The 17,385-nt window shown below is 37.7% G+C and overlaps 1 protein-coding gene and 1 pseudogene across 5 annotated transcripts in view; both read right to left on the reverse strand.

The window, feature by feature from the left end:
- Nucleotides 1-17,385, reverse strand: part of ANKRD31 (ankyrin repeat domain 31) — a 137,570-nt gene that overhangs the window by 63,860 nt on the left and 56,325 nt on the right. For all 5 annotated transcript variants that reach the window (XM_047879451.1, XM_047823193.1, XM_047879458.1 and 2 more), the window contains 3 exons: nt 14,342-14,484; nt 4,986-5,130; nt 620-672 (listed from right to left, as the gene is read on the reverse strand). In XM_047879451.1, the coding sequence (XP_047735407.1) occupies nt 620-672; nt 4,986-5,130; nt 14,342-14,484 (341 nt within the window). The remainder of the gene's footprint in view (nt 1-619; nt 673-4,985; nt 5,131-14,341; nt 14,485-17,385) is intronic.
- LOC125172248 (metallothionein-1-like) lies at nt 8,625-12,109 on the reverse strand (annotated as a pseudogene).

A 17,385-nucleotide genomic window follows, 5' to 3' on the forward strand; every position in this document is an offset into this window, starting at 1 on the left:
GATCCCATGCTGAGTGTGGAGACTGCTTAAGATTCTCCTCTCTTCCTCTGCCCATCTCCCCTGCTGGCATTCTCTCCTTCTCTCTCAAAATAAAAAAAATAAAAATAAAAACCAACCAACGAACCAACCAAAAAAACCCCAAAAAACAAACAAAACAAAACCCAAGAAGGCAGATAGGCTCCCAAACCAATCTGCATGAAAAAACTGTTGTGGGCTGCTAAGATTAAAACAGGGACACTGCTTCCTCTCAGTCACCACAAACCAAGCCCCAAATGAAGAGTAATGGCCCACAGTATAAAGTTTGAAGGAATGGGTTGACACCTCTGGCCAGAAGAAATTTGTCATGGATGATAAACCCCATGGCTCCATGAAGAGGAGGAAAAAGGAAATGGCTATTGACACATCAGTGTGCCAAAATATGCTACCTTTACTCAACTGCTTCCTGAACTAACAGCCCAGAACACTGATTCTCACATAACTATTCCAAAGTTTCTTAAAAGCAAGGTGAAGTCACTGTTCCTGATGAATGCTTTAACCATCTTTCTTTCCACTCTGATAATCTATAAAATGGGCAGCATGTGCAATCTATAAAAATGTTTACTGCTAAACAGCGCTATACCTTGTGCTGGTGTACATCCTCTATGTCTGATAGGTCAGTGCTGTTCTTTTGAGCTGTAAACAAAAAGAGAAAATCAAAGAAAACAGCCTCCTGTAGTCAGACTCTAGACTTCTAAAACCCACAAGTCCTTTGGCATGAGAAAACCAGAGGATAAGTGAAATTATGCAAACATTTTCCATTCAAATTCGCACATACAACGTTCCTATAACTAATAACTTTCATATTTATTAGAAACCCCATACTATCTTGAGAAAGCTGAAAATATTTCTGTAGGAAAAGCAATATGGCCCCAACAAAATAACAACAAAGACGGGCAATGAACTATTTCTATATTTCCCACAGATATATCCAGATACGGAGCTGTCAGCAAACTACTTTTATATAGCAAAAAATTATTTCATAATTAACTGGATTATCATTTCCTAATATGTCTGCTTAATAAGGTTCTAGTCTGAATGCTTTGTTCTCTTAAAAATGAAACATACATGCATAGAAAAGGCCAGTCTTGAGAATGCGTAAGAAAAAAAAAGATGGCTTAATAAAATATACCTAGGTTGATAATAAAAGTACTTTAGTGTCTCTTTTAAATCCTAGAGGTAGAATTAGTTACCTATATATACATTTGGCCTCAAAAGACAAAAGCCTAGAAACAGTGCCTTATATGTAGGAGGTATTCAATCATTATCTAATAGAAGAAGGAACAATGAATGAACATCTTAGGTGTGATATGTAAACAATTTAAAATTCTTTAAATACACTAGGAACTAGAAATATAAAAATATTTTAACAGGGATGTAACTGGAAAAAAAGATATTTTATTTCTTGGGAATAATTTTCATGATAGCAATCAACTTACAACGAGCATAATGAGGCCTGGCATTCACCTACTCACCTCATACAGAAGACAGTAAGTTCATAGGATGTCCTTCAATGAAGCAAACAGGCTTGGAGCACAGTCTCTGGAGGCTACTCCTGAGTTTCTATCTTTACTCATTTGCTTAGCAGCTGGGTGACCCTGGGTAAGTTTCTTAATATCTCTGCCTCAGTTCCATAAAATGAAGGTAGTAATCGTCCCTATCTTACAGAATTGTTGTGAAGATTCAGTAAAATAATCCATGTAATCCATGTACAGAGTTTAGAGGAGGTCCTGACACAGAAAGTGCTCCATTATTAATTTTATTATTTTTTTTTCAAGAGCAGAAAGGACTCTGTGCTTTTTCCTAACTGTGGTTCTTAAATAAGACAGCAAAAAAATATTTCACAGGAACCACCATTTTGGGCATGGTTCCTAAGAGAATCTGGAAGCTAGAAAGGGGCTTTAATCTCCTCTCAGTTTCAAGAGTCTATATGCTCTAGTATAACCAATTTAACAAAAAAATCTATACAAGTATCAATTCTGAGGTGGTGAATGTTGGTGATGTAGCTGTAATTTTTTTCACTCTGTTATTCCAAGCTTCTGTCATATGTAAGGTACTGTACTGAAGCATCTTACATACATCAACTCTAATCCTGACAGTAACAATCCCACAGGTATCTAAGTAGAGGAGCAGATATTAGAAGCCCAAATTTACAGATGAGAAAACTGAGTGTTAATATATCTCAGGCTATAAAGTTACTAAGAATGAACTCCTGTCCTATACCAAAGAAGATGTATTTTACTCTAAGAAAACCACCAAATATTATTGCATGAGGGAAGTTGTTTATCCATCATTCCTGTAACTAAAAGCTATTCAACTCAAATTTAAAAACAGAAACTCTCAACTAGTTTTTTCATTTATATTGATGTCAGCTAATAATTAATGACAGACTTCAAAACTTCAAACAAGAAATATTCAAACCACCTACTAAAGCATGATAACACAGCCCAGCTTCGTAAATTCCCTCACCAAGGAAGAATGGAAGCTAAATCCTAAGAAAAAAGGCTTGGGATCCTTTTCCATGAAAGAAATTCCCTTGGGTAGGTGTAGGTCAGAAGTGGGCATTAGTGAATGGGAGATTCTGGATTTGGAGAAAGGGCTATAATGCTGGAGAAAGCACTCTCAGAAAAGCAAAACAATGCATCCTATTAAAATAGAGCAGTAAAGAAATTAAGCAGATTATCAAAGCAAAAATTTTAAAACATACATGCTTTGGCCTCCAACTGAATATGTGCAATTTTCCACATAGCTTGAAATGTAAATATAAGTGCAATAATTTATCTCAATGAATGGAAGCATGAATAATCTATCTCAATGTGCTTTTACAGACCTGGCCTCAACAAGGTGTAGTCTGTCCCTCTTATTTTCTGATGAGACTGGGCTACAGGGGAAGGAGTGTTTTGTTCTAAAGAACCATTAACTAATTGCCTCTTGGTGGCCTTTAATTCTCAATGAAGTTATCTCGTTATTATAAAGTAGGGTGTTGGGGTGCCTAGGTGGCTCAGTCAGCTGAGAGTCCAACTCTTGATTTCAGCTCAGATCATGATTCCAGGGTCTTGGGATCCAGCTGTCAGGCTCCATGCTTAAGATTCTCTCTCTCTCTCTTTCTCTGCCCCTATCCACCACTTGTACTCTCTCTCTCTCTCTCTCAAAAAATAAATAAATATTGCTTCTCGGCCTTTTGGCTAAGATCAAGTGTAAAAAAATAAATAAAATAACATAGGGTGTTTTCATCCAAGTCTTAGTTCTTTGTCAACAGCATTCAAATAGTTACCTCTTAGGGAAAACGTTATTAACATATAGTTTGGTAAAAGTGAATGAAGCACACATACAGCTCCTGAAGGTAAAGACTTTATTTTGTTTGTTTTGTTTAAAAGGACTGACACACTACTTATTCAACAAATATTTACTCAACGCCTACTGGGTACAAGGCACTTAAGTATTCATCACCAGACTAAACACAAATCCTTTCCTTCATGGAGCTTAGATTCTGGTGGGGGAAGACTGAAAATAAAAAATAAACAAATTGTCCAATGTGTTAGAAGGTGTTAAGTGCTATGGAAAAGGGATAAATAGAAGAGTAATATAAGGTAAGAAGGATTGGAGTGTGGCAGTTTGAAAAATATGTTCATAAAATTTTTGGTATTTCCTCCTTTCAAAAGGTGGAACTTCGTAGACTTAGTGACTTACTACAACAAATAGAATATGGCATAAGTGCTTCCAAGATTAGTTTATAGAAAGCTTGGGGCCTCTGTCTTGGGTGCGTTCTCTCTTAGATCACTTGCTCTGAGCCAGCTACAAGGCTGTCAGCAGCTCTATGGAGAAAGCTCCGGTGGCAAGTAATTGAAACCTCCAGCTAATGAGCAGTGAGGCAATGAGGCCTGCCGATAACCAGGTGAATGAGCTTCAAAGTGGATTTTCCTGCCCTAGCCGAGCCTTGTGATGACCATTCCTCACTAAGAGCTTGGCTGCAACCTGTAAGAGACACTGATTCAGAACTGGTTACTCAGTTAAACTGCTTCCAGACTTCTACTCCTCAGAAACTGTGAGAGATAATACGTTTGGTATTCTGAGATGCTAAATTTCGGGTAACTTGCATAGAGATAGGTAACTAATATGGTGAGGGTGGGAAAGAGGTAGGTTGCAGTATTAAATAGGATGGTTGAGGTCTCCCTGAGAAGATGACATTTAAACTAAGACTTGAAGGAGGTGGGAGAGGCATATTTGAGAAACAGCAAGGAAGCCAGTGTGACTGAAGCTGAGAGACAGAGGTAGAGAATGGTAGAAGTTAACTGGTTGGGTGGCCAGCTCATATAGGGGCCTGTATGCCACTGTAAGGATGCTGACATTTCTTCTAGATTAAATGGAAAGCCACTGCAGGGTTTGAGCAGAGGAATGCTGTGATCGTACCAAAAAATCTAACAGATGCATTAAGGAGAATATAAAGAAAGTGTCATGCATGTAAATTATTCTTATAACCTTGTTATTGACAACTATAAATCAAGTTCTTTGGTAGTTCAATTTTTAACAGTGTAATGGATGACAGGGCAAAAATATAACCATAGGAGAAGATTCTTAGGGGATGGAAACAAAAACAATCCTGACCATACTCATCGAACTACATCATATCATGTTAGCCAAAAAACTGTCAGGGGAGTGGGGGGGACCAGAACTTTATAAAAGTTTTCTTAACTGTTTGTAATGCACAACTAGGAAAAAGTACCTTTGATATTATCCCTTTTTTCTCTTTGTTCTTTTGGAGTCCTTACATTATGTGCATTTGCAAACAAGCCAGTGTGCTTTACTAAAGGAACGGAGCAAGGACACCACTGGATAGACATTCTCACAACTAAGGAGGAAAGGAAATTAAGTTTCTGTAATTCTAAATTCAATTCCTGTAACTCTCTACCAACATGATGAACAGATATAACAGGCCAGTTTAATCTTACCTGATGTAAGATGTTTTTGGTGTTTAGGAATATATTTCTCAAGGAGACGCTTCATACGTGAATCTTTGGCCTCATCCAAAGCACACTTTCCATTGTCACTTCTAAGTAAGGGATCAGCTCCATTCAAAAGAAGTAACGCTGCCACCTACAGGAAGACCGTTCATGTGAGCGTGCCCAGACAAAAGGTATATTATTGCAAATGTGTGCTGGCTTACAACTCTAAGCAACATCGGATATTTCTTTCAACAAGAGAGCTTGGGTTTATCTGTAACATCTTTGCCCAATAAAAAAATTAATGCAACTTACTAAATCATAATTTGTTGGTACACATATCCTTTCTCTTACAAAAATAGAGAAAAAGGGGGAAAGGGAGGGGGCAGAGAGGGAGAGGGAAGGAGGGAAAGACTGAGGGAGGAAGGAAAGATCAGAAATATAGATAGTTCAGGTGCTGGTGAAACGGATCTAGAGGTACACCGAGAATTAGGCGTCGGTTCTGTAGTAGTAAATACAAGTTTGACATGTTCCAGGAGATGGTTATGTCATCTTCCATCTGTAGCTGTGTTGCCGTTGCTCCTCCCCAGTGTCAGGGAGAAAGAAACCAGTCAATCCTTAATTGTTCCTACTCCTCAAGTTACCTCCTCATGATGCTCTCCCTGACCTCCTCATCCACTGCTGCTGCCTTTTTTTGGGTACATATTTTATCATAGTGCCCAATATATATTACACTTATTTCTTATTAATCTGTCTCTTGGGCACTCTAAGGTTGTTGAGGGTGGGACTATGTCTTTCTTTTAAAATTAATTACATATGAATAGGAAATTAATGAATATAGTTCAAAATATAGAAGACTCAGAAAAGTATACAATGAAAAATAAGTTTCCTCCTCTATCCCTGAATTTCAGTCATCTAATTTTTTTAAGTACTATAGTTTCTTCTGAATTTTTTGAGTTAATCTAGTCCAACATGTATATATGTATGTATACATACAAATATGTACAGATTTTCTTCTTACACAAGTGGCCATAGAATATATACATTCCTCTATATCTTGCCGCCCCTCCCCCAACAAAAGAGCTTAGAAATTGTACCATGTCAGTATAAAATGAACTTTCTCATTCTTTTTAGCAGCTGAGTAATAGTCTACTATTGAATGTACTATATGAATGTACTGTATTTTATTTTATTTTATTTTTTAATTTTTTTTAATGTTTATTTTTGAGAGACAGGAGAGACAGAGAACGAGCAGGGGAGGAACAGAGAGAGGAAGACGCAGAATCCGAAGCAGGCTCCAGGCTCCGAGCTGTCAGCACAGAACCCTATGCGGGGCTCGAACCCACGGACCGCGAGATCATGCCCTGAGCCGAAGTCAGGTGCCCAACTGACTGAGCCACCCAGGCACCCCTGTATTTTATTTAAGTACCCTATTGACAGATGTTTAAGTTGCTTCCAAGTTTTTACTACAGGTATATGTCTTAATCATCTTTATATTCCCAGTGCCTATCTCAGTGTCTGACAAACAGTAAATATTCACTAAGTACTATTTAATACATGAAGAATATAGGGGCGCTTGGGTGGCTCAGTCGGTTGAGCATCTGACTTCGGCTCAGGTCATGATCTTGTGGTCTACGAGTTCGAGCCCCGCGTCGGGCTCTGTGCTGACAGCTCAGAGCCTGGAGCCTGCTTTGGATTCTGTGTCTCCCTCTCTCTCTGCCCCTCCCCAGCTCATGCTCTGTCTCTGTCTCTCTCTCTCTGTCAAAAATAAATAAACATTAAAAAAAATTAAACAAAAAAGAAGAATATAATCAGGGAGGATGTCGGAAGTAGGCTTTAAGTAACACTACAAACACTAAACAGAGCCTAAATTTCCATGTTAGTATCTGGAATGACAGAAAGGACCTAAATTTGTGTAAATTATATATACCCCCAAATTAAATATATATACATTTTTCCTTTTATAACAAAGCATTCTAGGAGTGAAAAACATAACACTACAAAGGGACAATATAAGCTAGATCCTCTAAAAATTATTAAGACTCAGCAATTCTACTTTTCAAATTATTATGAGAATTTAATATTAGATAGGGAAATAGTAAGTAATAATAGATATAATTAAACCTATAATTCATATACAAGCCAGGTAACAGAGGATAACAAATTTATGTCTGGATCTTCATGTTTTGTTCAGCAAAGAAAATACAGAGTACACAGCTTTCTTTTAGGAAAAGAAGTTTTCCAAGGGAGTTGCCAACAGGGCTGTGCTGTTTATCTCGAGATTCTGTGTCAAATAATAATCCACGCAGTGAGGATGCACAGAAAGATGATCTCTTTTGCACTGCTGGTGAGAATGCAAACTGGTGCAACCACTCTGGAAACAATATGGAGGTTCCTCAAAAAATTAAAAACAGAACTAGGCTACGACCCAGCAATTGCACTACTAGGTATCTATCCAAGGGATACAGGTGTGCTGTTCCAAAGGGGCACATACACCCCAGTGTTTACAGCAGCACTATCAACAATAGCCAAAGTATGGAAAGAGCCCAAATGTCCATCAACAGATGAATGGATAAAGAAGATGTGGTATATATGTATACAATGGAGTAGTACTCGGTCAAAAAGAATGAAATCTTGCCATTTGCAGCAACATGGATAGAACTAGACGGTTTTATGCTAAGTGAAATCAGAGAAAGACAAAGATCATATCACTTCTCTCAGATGAGGACTTTAAGAGACAAAACAGATGAACATAAGGGAAGGGAAACAAAAATAATATAAAAACAGGGAGGGGGACAAAACATGAGACTTATAGAGAACTGAGAGTTGATGGAGGGGTTGTGGGTGGGGGCATGGGCTAAATGGGTAAGGAGTATTAGGAAGACATTTGTCGAGATGAGCATTGGGTGTTATACATAGGAGACAAATTATGGGAATCTACTCCTGAAATCATTATTGTACTATATGCTAACTTGGATGTAAATTAAAAAAAAAAAAGCGTTTCAACATTTACCGTAAAAGAAAAGAAAAACCATCTAGTGTGAGAGTGACTTAGGAACAAGGAGCATGAGAAAGAGGACTGGGAGAAAGGAAAAGGCAGGGGCTAGAACCTCACTTTCCTAGAAATCCGAGTTGGTAATTCCCAGGGAATGGATACATTACTTTGAGAGTCTCTGATTTAGACAATGGATAGTTTGCTTCACCAAATATCCACACTTACTCTTTCCCTCTCTAGCCTTAATATTATGAATTCTGCTTTACATATCCTCTAATTTGAAGCACTCTCTTCTCACCAAAAGGCAATAAATAAATGACTTTTCTGAGTATTTCTCCCATACTTTAAACCTGCATTTAGGTTCTTTATTAGCTCTTTTTGGCTACCTAACAAATTACCCCCAAATTTAGTGGCTTGAAACAAGAATAACTATTTATAATCTCACAGCATCTGTGGATCAACAATTTGGGAGCGGCACAGGTAGGTGGTTCTATCTGAGTTTCTCTTCTCTTCTCTTCTCTTCTCTTCTCTTCTCTTCTCTTCTCTTCTCTTGCCAAAGAGTCTAGATGGGATTACTGTCATTCAAGTATTTCATAGAAACAGGAATGTAACGACTGGGTCCAAGTAGTATGAAAAAGTAAAAACACTGCAGGTTTGTACATGCTGCTCTATTACCATCAGGAATGGGCTCCCCCGACATCAGACACAGCAGCTGTACTTGTCAGATGCGTCCTTGCAGATGCAGCCCTCAGCACACTTGGCACCGCCCACAGGGCAGCAGGAGGAGCAGCTCTTCTTACAGGGGTGCATTTGTACCCTTTGCATTTGCAGGAGCTGGCGCAGGTGCAGGAGCCCATGGTGGAGCAGGAACAGCGTGGGTCTATTTCGAGCCAAGGTGAGGGTGGAGGTCCAAAGCAGGTGACCCGGGGAGACACTGGTGGGGGCTGGAGGTCTGGTCAGAGTTATATGAGGATGTAGTCAAGAGGTTGGTTGGAGATACGATTATATAAAAGCTTGACTGGGGCTGCAGGATCTGTTTCTAAGATGGCTCCCTCACATGGGTGTGGGATGGAGAGGCCCTAGTTCACTGTCACAAAGACCTTTCCATAGAGCTACTCACGTGTCCTCATGATATGACACCTAGCCTCACACTTAATGACCTGAGAGAAGAGAAAACGAGGAAGAAGCTACAATACTTTTAACATAGCCTTGAAAGTCATATACTGTCACTTCTGCTACATCCTAATTGTTAGAAGCAACTCACTGACACTCCAGCCCACAATCTTGGGGAAGAGAATCAGGCTTTACCTTTTGAAAGGAGGACTATTAAAAATTCTGTGGACATATTTTAAAGCTACCACAGGTTAACTCAAACAAGCAGAGCAATTTCAGGAAGTGGCTGGCATCACAATCCTCCTTATTTGGCTGGTCAAACAATAGACTCCTTAACGAAATACAGGTAGACCTCTACTTAAAGTTTGCTTATGGATTTTCACCTCAAAGCATATTATTGAATCAAGTGCTTTCTTCCCTCTAAAATCAGCTGACTTCCTTGTGTAAGAAGCAAGTAGGACAGAGAATAAAATTCTTTTAAGTTTCTATTTAAATTTCAGTTAGTTAACATACATGTAATAGTAATTTCAGGTGTACAATAAAGTGATTCAGTACTTGCATACATCACCTGGTGCTAATCACAAGTGCATTCCTTGATCCCCAACACCTATTTAACCCACCCCCACCTCCCCTCTGGTAACCATCAGTTTGTTCTCTACAGTTAAGAATCTGTATCTTGGTTTGTCTCTCTTTTTCCCCCCTTTGGTCACCTGTTTTGTTTCTTAAATTCCACATATGAGTGAAATCATATGGTATTTATCTTTCCCTGACTGACTTATTTCACTTAGCATAATATTTAGAGAATAAAGTATTTTCAAGTACTTGAAAAGACAGTATTTTGACTATACAGAACTAATGAAACCTGCACAAAACAGAAAAAACTACAAAAAAACCCTTCATTAGTAGTTTCATTGTTGATAATAACATTGTTAACATGGATAATAATATTGTTGATAGTAATAAGTATATTATACAATAAAGAAATAAGTAATTTTTAAGAAACAAATGTTGAGTCTAAGAGAAAAAGAGACATAAGTATAAAATTAGTTAAATGTAAATGTATAATATTAAATTTGAAATAGTAGTATCAGTATGGGGTGCCTGGGTGGCTCAGTCAGTTAAGCATCCGACTACGGCTCAGGTCATGATCTCGCAGTTTGTGAGTTTGATCCCTGCGACAGGCTCTGTGCTGACAGCTCAGATTCTGGAGCCTGCTTCAGATTCTGTGTCTCCCTCTCTCTCTCTGCACCTCCCCCCACTCACACTCTGTCTCTGTCTCTCAAAAATGAATAAATGTTAAAAAAAAAAAAAAGAAATATCAGTATGAACTAATAATTTTTCTTTCTAAAAATATGTATTTTACTGAAAATGCCTAAAAGCAATGATATCCCATAGCAATGAGCACACCTAGCACCCAGATTGTGATTTCTAAATAGACTATCCACTTACAGACAATAGAAGAAGAAACAAGCTATACAACACCACAAAAATAAAATTAGCCAAATCCAGAATTTAGGAAATTCTTTAAGACAAAAGCCAAGATTCTAGAACCCCTAAGAAAACACAAAATAGAGGAAGAACTGTTATAGGTTAAAACACACTTAAGACACACAACAAACATATGTAATATGTGGACCTTGATGGATCCTGATTCAAACAAAAACTTACTATAAAAACGCATTTTTTAGATAAACTGGAAAATTTTAATATGGACTGGATATTAAATAGTAAAAGAAACTATATTAGGTAGGATGATGTTGTGGGTGTAAGAAAAGTTCTTATCTGTCAGAAATGCAGGCTCAAGTATTTATGAGTATAATGGTATAATACCTGTGATTTCTTTTAAAATATTTCCAGTATCAACAACACACAAGTCGTGTTCCAGCCTGTTGAGGGAGTTTGGCTCTTTATAGTGTAACAGAATATACAACAAACTTTAGAAGAGATTTCACTACAGATACATGTGGAATGAATAATCACCATGTTTAAGCGATGTTTTTCTCAATACATGTGAACCTAAGTAACACTGTCAGCCAACCTCCAAGTCAACATCTCATATACTCATACACCATACAACACTTCATCAAATAAAAGCTTTGTTAAAATCATGATAGCTTACACCAACTTGTCATGCCATTTCCTTCACCTATTAACAAAGTAAACCTAATAAAAGAGAAGTCAAGGTTAGCCTGACATGACTTGTTCTTAGGGATGCCTACAGATTCTCAAAGATCACTGCATTCTTATCTAAATGTCTCCTATGTGTCTAATAATTTGTTCCAGATTTTTCTAAGGAATCACAATGAGCCAATCATTTGTAATTCTCAAGTCCCACCTTTACCATATTGGAAAATGTAATTATATTGACATATAATTTACATGCCACACAATTCACCCATTTAAAAAATACAATTCAATGGTTTTTAGTATATTAAGAGAGTTGTATAACTATAACCCACCATCTAATTTTAGAATATTTTAATTTCTCCTGAAAGAAACCCTTTAACAATGAACTGTTACACCCCATTCCCCACCTTCATTTTTTTTGTTTTTATTTATTTTTGAGAGAGAGAAGAGAGAAAGCAAGCACAAGTTGGGGAGGGGCAGAGAGAGAGGGAGACAGAGAATCCAAAGCAGGCTTCAGGGTCTGAGCTGTCATCACAGAGCCAAACACGGGGCTTGAACCCACGAACCATGAGATCATGACCTGAACTGAAGTCGGAGGCTTAACTGACTGAGCCACCCAGGCAAGTCCCCACCTTCCATTCCTAATCTTTTCTGTCTCTAAAAGTTTGGACTACTGCAAATATTTCAAACAAATGGAATCATACAAGGTATTTTTAATGGCTTTTTAGCTTTTAAAAAATAGGTTATTATCTTTTAGGATCTCCCACCTTTTAGTATAAAAGTTAATTCCTGTAAGATAATACATTCAAGTTCCTTCAACTCTGGAATATTTAAGAAACTCACACTCTCCAGGTGCCTGATCCAGTATCAGGTTCCCAGGACTTCCTTGGTTTGACATTTTTAGTCCTATAACAAGTAATGCATGGGAGCAATACCCAGAGTCTAGACCATTTCTCTGATCATCTTTGCCTTACATATGAGATTCCCCAAGGTTAGCCTAGATCCTCATCTGATGCTCAAGCTATCCCTAATCCATCCTCCAAAACAACATCCTACCCTACTTTGATTTTTAAGGCTTTGGTTCTTAAGTCAGTCCAGAACTGACCTGGAATTTTGGAAATCTCTCTTGGACTGGGTGAAGTAACTTTCTGGCTCCCCCCAGCTAAACAGAACGGGAAGGGACAAAGAAGACCATGACTTCATCCCACCCCACCAGGTTTCAGCTTTTAATTCTTAACAACTGTTCTCTGGACTTCAACTTCCATCTTGCCATTCTCTTTTCTCCCGCCATCAGTCAGGATACGCCACGGTGCCAAAAGCATATCAGTTATAGGAACACAAAGGTTGGCATGAGGGAGTGAGATAGGAGCGAGGTAACTAGATTCTGGAGTCAAAGGTGTGTCTCCTTGGTCCCTTTTACTTCACTGAGGGAGTAAGACAAGGCTACATGTCTGCAAAGGTGAGACAGAAGATAGACAGTTATAGCCTGTGAGGCAGAAACTGACTAAAGCCGAGTTACCAGATGGGACAAAGGAAGAACTGAGAAAGAAAGGAGGAAAAAGTGAAGTGGTCAGGGCTCACCTTGCCCAAAGGGGTTAAAAACTTTTGACTAGGTTAAGTCAGCCCTGAATAGTTGGGAAAGCAGATGGGCCAAAAGGAGAGGGAAGAACTGCTTTGGCATGAGGTTTCTCTGCTGGAGGCCAGCTTTGAAGAGGGAGTAAAGGACAGAGAGGGCTCACACCACCACCTGTCCAAGCCTGCATTCTTTTGGCCATTCAATTAGGTCCCAGGCAGAATTCCCCTCCCCACCCAGCTTTCTCTACAATGTGGAGGGTGACCACCTACTAATAAGTGATATAGTATCAAAAGAAGGCAAAAGAACCTAAACTTTCCTGAAGTACTGTTTCACATTAGGAAGGGTTATGCTGTGTCCATGCCCATGACTCCCAGAAGCCTTCCCCAGATCTATTTGTTAGGCATTTCTTCTTGGAAGCAAATGTATTATAACTTCCCGAGCTCAGCTGATTAGCTCCCTTTTCTACCCTAGGAGTTTGAACCCAGAGGCAACTTCCAATACATGAGATAAAAAAAATTAATATTTTCAGCAAGTATCTCAATCCGGTAATGTGGTACCTGAACCAGAAAATGTCTGGCAATCTCAGAATGTAAGTTTATTTCTGAAATAAACTGCACGTGCTGAAACTGATCATCTTAATATTATCATTATAGTAGCTACCAATTTGTATGGAACTATAGTATTTTGATATTTTAAACAGTAGTACATCTATCCTAGTATGTACTAGTTAATCATTAAATCTAAGAGATTCATATCTTATATGGACTCTGAAAGTAACACTAGTGTCCAAAAAGGTGTATGCCTCCTATCGGGACTGGACGTCACCGTTTAACACTCTGTAAGCAGAAAACGTTCTGCTAAAACCTATAGAGCACCATACTGAAATAGTCTAAAGAAGTATATAAGTTTAAAAAATACTATGTGAGGGCACCTGGGTGGCTCAGTTGGTTAAACACTGGACTCTAGATTTTACTCAGGTCATGATCTTGCAGTTCGTGAGTTTAAGTCCCTGATCAGGCTCCATACTGACAGTATGGAATCTGCTTGGGATTCTCTCTTCTCTTCTCTGTCTCTTCCCCACTCTCTCAAAAATAAATAAACTTAAAAAATAAAAATAAAAAATACTATGTGTACCCATGGGGCGTCTAGCTGGCTCAGCTGGCTTAGAGTCTGACTTCAGCTCAGGTTGTGATCTCATGGTTTGAGTTTGAGCCCCATATTGGGCTTGCTGCTGTCAGTGCAGAGCCCACTTCAGATCCTCTGTTACCCCCTCTCTCTGACCCTCCCCCATTTGTGTTCTCTCTCAAACATAAAGAAACATTAAAAAAAAATACTATGTGTAACCAAACACTACCTGTAGTTATTAAAAGTAACACATAAAATGGCATCTACCATATTACACACAATAAGTCTATCACAAAGTAAAACTTTATTCCATATTCTGACTACCCATTAGAAGAATAAACTATAACTGAATCCCTATTGCTAGCTTCCAGAGATTTTTAGTATCTGTAGAATGTAGTATTTGATTTGCAAACAAAAGCATCACAGTACCTGATAACGTCCATTTATGACAGCATCGTGTAGGGGAGTGATCTGGTACATTCCTTTGATATTTACATCGGCTCCACCTTTTAATAGTTCACTTGCTGTCTGATAAAATCCTCCTACACTAGCTTCATGAAGTGCTGTCCAACCTATTTTACAAAAAGGAAATGGTATTTGTTTATGTTTGGCATCTTAATGTTTCGTGCTTGCCCTTATAAACTATATAAACTCTAAGTTGTTTCTTTAAAAATATTTTGATTAGGGGCGCCTGGGTGGCGCAGTCGGTTAAGCGTCCGACTTCAGCCAGGTCACGATCTCGCGGTCCGTGAGTTTGAGCCCCGCGTCGGGCTCTGGGCTGATGGCTCGGAGCCTGGAGCCTGTTTCCGATTCTGTGTCTCCCTCTCTCTCTGCCCCTCCCCCGTTCATGCTCTGTCTCTCTCTGTCCCAAAAATAAATAAGAAACGTTGAAAAAAAAATTAAAAAAAAATATTTTGATTAGATGAGACAAGTTAATCCCACCATGAAAATAAACTATTATTAGGTGGATTCAATAAATCTGAAGGCCAAATAAAATTCCTACCCCCCACTCAATTGTGAAAATATGAAAAATATGAAAAAAATAAAATATTTGAAACTATTCTTGTCCAGCTCAAATAAAAACGCTGTAAGGGAGTCATTGTTAGCTTAAAGAAATGCTAATTATAGGCTACTTTTTTGCAAAGAGGAGAAAAAACTTTATTTCTAGCTCAAGGTACTTCCATTAAAGTAACCCAGCTGTCAGGAATGCACAGAGGTCACTTCAAAAATATGGGCTCATTTTTAAAAAGCTCATTTGTAAAAAGCTATTTACAGTAGTTCTAACACACACTATTGTAATAAAACCAGGCATACAAGTAAGTATCTTATGTATCCTTAAATATGACTTATGTATCCTCATTAGCCAGAGACAATGGTACGTTATATTTATTCAATTCCAATAAATCATATGATTGATGTAAGAAAACCTAAAAGGTGCATGTTAAAAGTGTATTAAAAAGGGGGGGGGGTAATATTTCATTAACTCTTTCCAGAACCTTCTCCATAAGCTAGGGTTTCTCTATCTCAGCACCAACATTTTGGGCCGGATAATTCTTTGTTGTTCTGAGCATTCTATTAGATACCAGTAGCACCACTCCCCCATTCCAGTTGTAACAACCAAAAATGTTTCCACAAACTGCCAATGTGCCCTAAAAGCCAGTATCACCCCAGTTAAGATCTATTGTCATAAGATGTTATAGAAAGAGTTTCTCCTATAGTATTAAATAGAAAGCTTTGAGGAAGAAATGAAGAGCAACAAAAAAGGTAAATATATAGTTAATAGAGGAGTTTTTTCCTATAAATTTCCTTAAAATGCATGTGACCATTTAAATTGAAAATCATAACATTATATTTTAGTGTTATTAATTTATATAGCTGTTATATGGCATAAAAGATAAGGGAGATGTGTTCAACGTTCTGACATTTTATAGAAATATTAATATACTAACTCTGAAAAGAAAGAAACATTAAAGATGTACGTTGCAATCCCCGGGGTAATCACTACAAAAAAAAAAAACGCAAAGACATAGAAAGGAAAAAAAGGAAAACATACACGAGGAACAATTAGTAAAATCACAATCCTCACTCAATCCTACCTTTTATATTAAATTAAAATTGGCTAATTGCCCCAATTAAAAGGCAAAAGGCAGAGATAGTCAGAATTTATCTATTTCTTTTTATCTAAAAGCTATCTATAAGAAATATGTATGTATGCTATCTATAAGAAATAAATTTTAAATATAAAGAGGTTGAAAATAAAAGGATGGAAAAAGAGCAAATAGACAAGAAACATAAGATACAGCTAGGATGTCTATATTAATATCATATACAGTAGCTTCAAGACAAAATGTATTACTAGAAACAAAGAGAAATATTTCAAAATAATTAAAAGGTCAATTTATCAGAAGACATGACAATTTACAACTGTGTATGTACCTGATAACAAAGCTTCAAAATACAGGAAGCAAAAATGGAGAGAATGAAAGGGAGAAACAGACAACTCCACAATCATAGTTGTTAATATTTCAATATTCTTCTCATGAAATGACAGATAAACTAGACAAAACAATCCATAAAGAAAGACATGATCTGAACATTATTAATCATCCGCATCTAAGCAACAGTTAGAGAACATTACATAAAACTGAGGAATAAACATTCAAATACACAAGGGATATTAACCAAGAAAGACTATATACTAGGAAATTGACCGATTCTCAATAATTGTAAGAGGATAAAATTCACAGAAAGTACATCCTTTGACCAAAAGTAATTAAATTAGAAACCAATATCAGAAAGATACCTGGACATTCTTCAAATACTTAAAAATTTAACGACTTCTTGGCACAAAACCAGACACATAGACCAATGGAACAGAATACAGAACCCAAAAATAGGCCCTCAAATGTATGGCCAGCTAATCTTTGACAAAGCAGAAAAGAGTATCCAATGGAAAAGTCTCTTCAGCAAAAGGTGTTGGGAAAACTGTACAGTGACATGCAGAAGAATGAACCTGGGCCACTTTCTTACCCCATACACAAAAATAAACTCAAAAAGGAGAGATATCAAAATCCTAGAGGAGAAAAAAGGCAACAACCTCTTTTACCTTGGCTGCAGCAACCTCTTGATAGAGGTTTGGGTTACACAGGTGAATATATATGGCAAAATTCATCAAATAGCACATTTAAGATCTGCATGTCACCATATGAAAATTTTACCTCTAAAAAAAATTGAACTCTAGTTAGAGATATTATTTCTCAGGTGTTTAGTGGTAAAATGTACTAACTTTCTTTGAACTGTGTCAACATAAAGATGGATTGATGGACAGAGATTTATAGATGTAAAGGTATGATGGATAGGCAGGGGCTCTGCCCCCTGGTTCCTGGCACAGAATGTCTAAACCCTTTTAAACACGGGTGCTAGGAGAATCTTTTGTTCTAATATTTGGTCTCTCACCCCAGTTACTCATACAG

This window comes from Prionailurus viverrinus, chromosome A1, assembly GCF_022837055.1.
Source record: "Prionailurus viverrinus isolate Anna chromosome A1, UM_Priviv_1.0, whole genome shotgun sequence".
Lineage (NCBI taxonomy): Eukaryota > Metazoa > Chordata > Mammalia > Carnivora > Felidae > Prionailurus > Prionailurus viverrinus.